This window comes from Penaeus chinensis, chromosome 9 (genome assembly GCF_019202785.1).
Source record: "Penaeus chinensis breed Huanghai No. 1 chromosome 9, ASM1920278v2, whole genome shotgun sequence".
NCBI classification, from domain to species: Eukaryota; Metazoa; Arthropoda; class Malacostraca; order Decapoda; family Penaeidae; genus Penaeus; species Penaeus chinensis.
In genome coordinates, this window is record NC_061827.1 from 5,511,849 (window position 1) to 5,519,348 (window position 7,500).

Consider the following 7,500-nt stretch of genomic DNA (forward strand, 5'->3'; position numbering starts at 1 on the left):
GTTCTGATAAGAAACTGTTAAAAAAAAAAGCAGATATAGTCTGCTCATTCTCAAAACAAATTACACCTGAACACGCTGTAGAAATTATAACTTAAAGGAAATTGTTTTCTTAAAAAGCGACAATATAAATCTGCTCGTAACACATACTACATGTTAAAGACAACATACTGCTTGCATTAATTATTATTTTCCGCTAAATATTCGGTAAACTAACCAAGGCATCTTAAAGGCCACTGAATGAAGCTGCAAATTCATCCACAGGTGTACAGTACAGTACATCTTTAACTAGCAAGTGAAGGACAGTAAGAACTACTTATTATATATGATGATTATTATTTTCTTTCGATCTTTCATTCTTACTTTCTTTATTTATTGATTTTCCTTTCCTCATTATTTTTTAACGTTGCTTTTGGACACATTTCCACCTAAAAATCTTCAGTATCTTCTCTGACGTAAAATTATTTAAACAGACTCAGCATTGTTTCTGGCTAAAACTGTACCACAGAATATATTTTCAATGAAACGAAACTCATCGTAGGAAAATAACGATATTAAAGGGGGATTTTACAACAGCTAGAGAAGAAATGACATATTCTTCAACTAGATAATCAATATGCAAATGAACGAATGTCATGAAACGGGAAATGTATGTTTTATTTTTATTTTTTTCCGACCAGTGCCGAATGTCTTATGAAATATCGGAAACAGATAAATTAATAATCAGATAAATGAATAATAAAAGATGAAAAACTAAGAGTTAGAAAAATACAAATGAAATAATGATAAAGATAGTAATTGTAATACATTATGTTAATTGTAGTATGATAATGATAATATAGATGATAATGATGATAATCGTCATTGTAAAAAAATAATGATTATATAGAAACATGTAATAACAGTTATAATGATAATGAACTAATCATAACTTTAGTAACGATTATGATACCTATAAAGATTGTGAATGCGATGTGTGTATGTGCGTGCATCTGTGTGTGTGTGTGTGTGTGTGTGTGTGTGTGTGTATGTATTTGTTTGTGTGTGTGTGTGTGTGTGTGTGTGTGTGTGTGTGTGTGTGTGTGTGTGTGTGTGCGTGTGTGTGTGTGTGTGTACACCTTATATTTATATGTATATATATATATATATATATATATATATATATATATATATATATATATATATATGTACGCAACGCACACACACACACACACACACACACACACACACACACACACACAAACACATATATATATATGTATATATATATATATATATATATATATATATATATATATATATATATATATATATATTGCACGTGTATAAAGTGTGCGCACATGCATCTGTATGTATATGTGACCAAATTCAGATATGTTATCTGTTTGCAGTTAATTAAAGAGGTTGTTTACGTGGATAAGCAAGAAAATCCACCGAAGTTCTGTTTGTATATACAATTTTGTTTGTTTTTCTCTAATTAGCTCTTACTGGAAATTCAAGGGGCGAATTACACGAGAAAAAAAAAAAAAAAAAAAAATGTTGAAGTAAGCAGACGATAAAGAAACGAAAATACATGAAAATCCATTTTATTTCTTTAAATGATTATGAAACGGGTGGAGAAAGCACTTTTATTTTTATTTATTTTTTCAATAAATGTCAATAATTTTTGTTTTATTATTTGCCTTATCTCTATTATCATTCCTTATTTATTTTTATTTTTCATTAATTTTATATCCATTTCACTGCTTTTTCAATTTGTTCATTCTGGCATGTTTTATCTCATCCCTTCATAGAGATGTAGATTTTAATAAACTTCTCAAGACCGTTTCCCGTTTTCTGTGACAGGAAAGTTGGGAAATGATATTTTTTATTTCTTATTTTTTAATGTTAGGTCTCCAAGGACGGAAACGCAGGGATGGCAACACGAGTACACTTACATCGTAGTGTGTGTGTGTGTGTGTGTGTGTGTGTGTATGTGTGTGTGTCTGTGTCTGTGTGCGTGCGTGTATGTGTGTGTGTCCGTGTGTGCGTGTGCGTGTATGTGTGTGTGTGTGTGTGCGGAGACTGAGAGAGGGATGGGAGGGAGGGAGGGAGGCTGGAAGGAGAAAATAAGGAAAGAGAGAGAGAGAGGGTGGGGGAGGGAGGGAGGGAGGGAGGAAGAGAGAGAGAGAGAGAGAGAGAGAGAGAGAGAGAGAGAGAGAGAGAGAGAGAGAGAGAGAGAGAGAGAGAGAGAGAGAGAGAGAGAGAGAGAGAGATAAAGAGAGAGAGGGGAGAGAGAGAGAGAGAGAGAGAGAGAGAGAGAGAGAGAGAGAGAGAGAGAGAGAGAGAGAGAGAGAGAGAGAGGGGGGGGGAGAGAGGGGGTTGGGGGGAGAGAGTGTGGGAAACAGACAGGAAGAGAGGGAGAGTGAGAGAGAACACACACACACATACGTACACACACATGTGTGTGTGTGTTTATATGTATACGTATATGTATATATATATATATATATATATATATATATATATATATATATATATATATATATGCATACACACGCGCCTATACATACCCGGTATATACACCACGGTGAAAGACAAAAGCACAATCATTTTAGACACAACGGATAGCAAATGTGCAGTATATTCAATCTGTGGGACATATATTTTTTTTCATTGCATTCATTATATGCTCTGTACGAAATATTTCTGATAACATAAAGTTGTTCCATTAAATATAAAAACAACTAAAGAGGCTAACTTCTGTTTTGATTAGAGTCTGTGGCACGATAAATGATCCAGTAATTTTAGAAAAGCGAACATTGGCTTCTGAATTATTTGTATTAGATCACGTCGCTTTTGTGAGATATATAAAATGGGATATATTGCCACGTAGTTTTAATTTATCTTATAATTCTGCTAATATATCGACTAATATTTCTTCTTTATCTCCCTTTTCTTATTTTGTTTCTTCTTTTTCTCTCCTTTCTTATTCTATTTTTCCTTCTTTATCTTCTTTCTTTCCTTTCGAATAAGTCCGGTTTAAAAATGCTAATGTCGAGTATTCTGGCCTTGTTTTCGAACTATTCACCAGGAGTTATAAGCCAAGATCCACTTCGTCGATTGCATCACCATGAAATCCAATTCCAAACATAGAAATAATGTCGAAGTCTGCCAGAAACTAATGACAACATAGTTCTTAAAAAAAAAAAAAAAAAAAAAAAAAAAAAAAAAAAAAAAACTTTATTGGATTATGGTGTTATAATATCAGTACTTTTTTATTATTATTATCTATACCTTTGTTACTGACGATTTTATCCTATTATGTTGTCTTTATCTCGCTATTCATATTTTTCTGGGGCTGTTTTTGACTTTTGTTTTTTTACATGATACTTTTTCTCTTTAGTAGCATTCATCTGCCTCTGATCGTTGTGAAAAAAAAATGTAGTGGTTTGAGTTGTAATCCTTGGGAATAATCCGTGGTTATTAAAAAAAAAAAAAAAAAAAAATGTAATAAACAGTTCACACTTATCAAGAATTGTTCACGCTGATTACGATTTGCTATAATAAGAACTAGGATTGAGAATCAGTTTAATATGGACTTAAAGCTTATAGTTATATTTTGACATTGTAATTCCGCGTGTTGTTCTCTGGTAATAAGATTAATACTAGGTTATTTCCTAGGACTGTTTTTCATTGTGTAACTTGACTTTTCATAAGCGTTGGTGGTCTCCCTTATTGTGTGCCATTGAATCAACATATCTATGGTTGCTTGGTCGTTAATTGTTGCAGTTTTAATGGATTTACACGTTGAATTCATACAGTGTTCGATCTGTCTACCAAATTTTAACCATCAGTTACATGAAAGTGTCACGGTGAAGATTAGCAGATTATTCTTACTTCACTGGAAGTAAGCTTATTCGATTTCGGTTTTATATTTCCGACCTGGTCTAGTAGGATACCCCCCCCCCCCCTCTTTGAAATTCCCCACAGTCGTATGCTCTAAACCCCGGCAACTACGCTTTGGTGACGTATGTTGATGACATTGATGGTATATTGGGAGATAAAGAGAGACCGATACGCCGGTACTGATTTTTATACCCGGGTGCCCTTCTTGATGCAACCTTCCCGTGTTTTCGAACGTGAGTATCGTCCGTTCGAATCCCCACTGGACAGCGGTTGGAATTAGGAACGCCGTCCATTCATACAAAGGCGACTCTGCATTGATATGAAGGGAGAAATAGCTCTGAGGGAAGTCCAATAATCTATAAGGGGACATTAGTAAAATAATGCATTACAGTTGCCTAGAAAGCTATTTTAAATTTCTCTCCTCATGACTGAACACTCGAAGGAATTGAGAGCCCACTTTTGATAATGGATTTTAGGGTGAACATATCACTTTATTTCGTGTACATGTTCGTCAGATCTTCGATTAGGTTATAATTTCAATAGGTCTAGACTGTAGCAGTTAATGACGTACATTATATGATGTTTATCTTGTGTTGTAGGCTAGTAAAACTGCAACAACCAATTTCGTATTATTATTCACGAACTTGTGAGTTTCTGATGGATAGAAAAACAAATATAAGATGGAAGTTACCTTAAAACTGTTTTCATGCGATTTAGTAATTCGTATTTCCGCCTTTCGTATTGTTCTCACAATAAACTTAATTATATTTTCCAAGTCTTTAAGTGTCGTGTCGTTTCTTTATGCTTAATTCTCATGGATTTCCTCCATTGTGAATTCTTCAATTTCGTCTTCCGTATATTCTTGTTGGATTCTAGTGTGTTTTAAGTGTTTTGTGTGTATTTCTCTCTTGCGATAACATGCAGTGTCGCTCGATTTGCTTCCGTGAGTGTTAACTATGGTTAATTCTTATTTTAATTTTTAAATAATGGATTTTTGTTTAATCTCCTTGTCTATCTCTTTTCTCCCCGTTGTTTCGTGTCGCCTTTCAGTGTTACAGTTTCAGTATAGAATTTTCTTTAGAATCGCAAATATCGGGTGTTTTTCAAATATTCTTAAACATACAATGTTATTTATGTTGCTTTTTTCATATTGTAACTTTTTTTTCTCTCTCCTATGTACTCTGTCTAACACCAAACCCTCTGTTCAGTTTGTCAATATTTATTGTTATTTGTTAGTACGTCTGTTTTCCTCCCGAGTATCTATAGAATCTAATCCTATTTATCAGGTTCGCTTTCATTCATCAATTATTTTTCTTTGTTCCCTTTTTTTTTTTTTTCTTCTTCCCCTAACACGTTCAGAGTACTTGATTTTTTTTAAATGTCAGTAGAATATTTTCATATTCAACAGAAGGGTTTCAAGCGGTACCTTAAAAAAAAGGTAACTTGAGATGAAAATTGGGTAATGTAGATATTTTATCATTCATATGTTATTATAGACACATATGTTGTACATAATTATAGATGCATGTGTGTGTGTATGTATACACATATGTGCAAGTGTATATACATGAATACAGAAATATGTATACAAACACACACAGACATATATATATATATATATATATATATATATATATATATATATATTTATATATATATATGTATATATATACATATGTATATATATGTATAATATATACATGCATATATATATATATGTGTGTGTGTGTGTGTGTGTGTGTGTGTGTGTGTGTGTGTGTGTGTGGGTGTGTGTATATACATACATACATACTTATATATATGTATATATATGTATATATATATTTATATATATATATATTACATTCGTATATACGATCATAATCAAAATATTTCACAGCCCAGATTCTTTTTATAACTCTTTTCTTTTAATATATCTACCGTATTTTTTGGTGTGTCAAGGTATTCTTCGTTTAATCAAAAGTCAAATGTAATATTTTGTGCAATCTTGCTCCCATATTAATAAACCCATGTACTGGTTTATCAATGTCCACATATTCTTAGAACTTTTTTTTTTTCATTTTTCTTCTCAGTAAGAAGTAAATTGAATATTTCGAATCAGACTAAGACAATTTCTTTAGAATAAAAGGCAGTAGTCTAAGTACACAGATCTCTTTTCTTGCAGTAATAGGCTGCGACTTTCTTCATACTGATAAGGTTCTCAGTCATACCCTGTTGTTCTTCCCATTCAGAAGGAGATGGATCTAGCCAGCAACAGCATCAGCAGCATCAGCAGCAGCAGCAACAGCACCAGCAGCAACAGCAACAGCACCAGCAACATCAGCAACATCAGCAACATCAGCAACAACAGCAGCAACAGCATCAACAGCAGTTACAACAGCAGCAACAGCATCAACAGCAGTTACAACAGCAGCAGCAGCAGCAACAGCAACTTCAGCAGCAGCAACAATATCAACAACAGCTTCAGCAACAGCAGAGTTATCAGCAGCAGCTGCAACACCAGCAGAATTTACAGGAACAGCAAAAACAACAAAACATGCAGATGCAACAGGACATTCAACAACAAACTTTACAACAGCAACAGCACACTTTGCAACACCAGATGAACAACATCAATCAAAATCTGCAACAAAACCTTCAACACCAACAAAGTTTGCAACAGCAACAAAGCTTGCAACAACAGCAAAACCTCCAACAGCAACAGGGCATGCAACAGCACCAGCACCAGCACAACCTCCAACTCCAGCAGCATAACCTCCAGGATCAGAGCATGCAGCACCACCAGCAAATGCACCAGCAGCACTTGGGACCACAGCAGAAGATAGGGGCGGTGTCGGGCCTCATAGGAGACCACTACTCGTCAGCCTACACGGGCATCTCCCCTCCCTCGCGCCCGCTGTCCAGGGAGGACCTCTATGGGCAGCAGCAACAGCAACAGAATCTTCAAGATGGCGTGCTGCAGGGATCCATGATGCATCAGAGGTCAGTTTTAGGGGGGGGCGGTGTTGCGCGCGCGTGTGTGTGTGTGTTTTCTTATTATTATTTGTGCGTGTGACTGTGTGAGTGTGTGTGTGTGTGTGTATGTGTCTGTATATGTGTTTATGTAGGTATGCGATTGTGTGATCGCGTGGGTGTGTGGGTGTGAGGGTATATGTGTATGTATGTGTGTGTACGTGTTTACGTTTGCGTGTGTGTATCCAATCTGATCATCATGATTTCGATTTCCTCTTCGCATTTCCACCATCGTCCTTGACTAACCTCGCCGCCATCTTGTCTCTCCCCCCCCCCACACACACCACCCCACCCCACCGTACCCAGGCCTGCCCCGCTGTCCCCGACGGAAGTCCGCGGCGGTGTGATGGTGACGACGTCCGGGATGGTGAAGTCTCTGGAACGGCCCCGCCAGACTTCAGTAAGTGACGCCACCTCGCTGTCCTGCATTCGTTACATTTGTGTTTTAAACGCCATGGTTATAATATTCACTTTTTTAATTACTGCAACTTGCTTCTAGACAGCACCAATTGGAGATTCATTAACCTTTGCAAAAGTATGATGATTTTTCTTTTTTTTTAATTCTTTTTTTTTAATTTTTAAAGATATTTTACGTTAATCTGT

The 7,500-nt window shown here is 35.5% G+C and overlaps 1 protein-coding gene across 1 annotated transcript in view; it reads left to right on the plus strand.

Annotated features, from left to right (window-relative positions):
• The window catches only part of LOC125028633 (AF4/FMR2 family member lilli-like), a 96,677-nt gene that overhangs the window by 64,745 nt on the left and 24,432 nt on the right, over positions 1-7,500 (plus strand). The window contains exons 8-10 of the mRNA XM_047618107.1: positions 6,117-6,243; positions 6,364-6,867; positions 7,204-7,297. Coding sequence (XP_047474063.1) covers positions 6,117-6,243; positions 6,364-6,867; positions 7,204-7,297 — 725 coding nt within the window. The remainder of the gene's footprint in view (positions 1-6,116; positions 6,244-6,363; positions 6,868-7,203; positions 7,298-7,500) is intronic.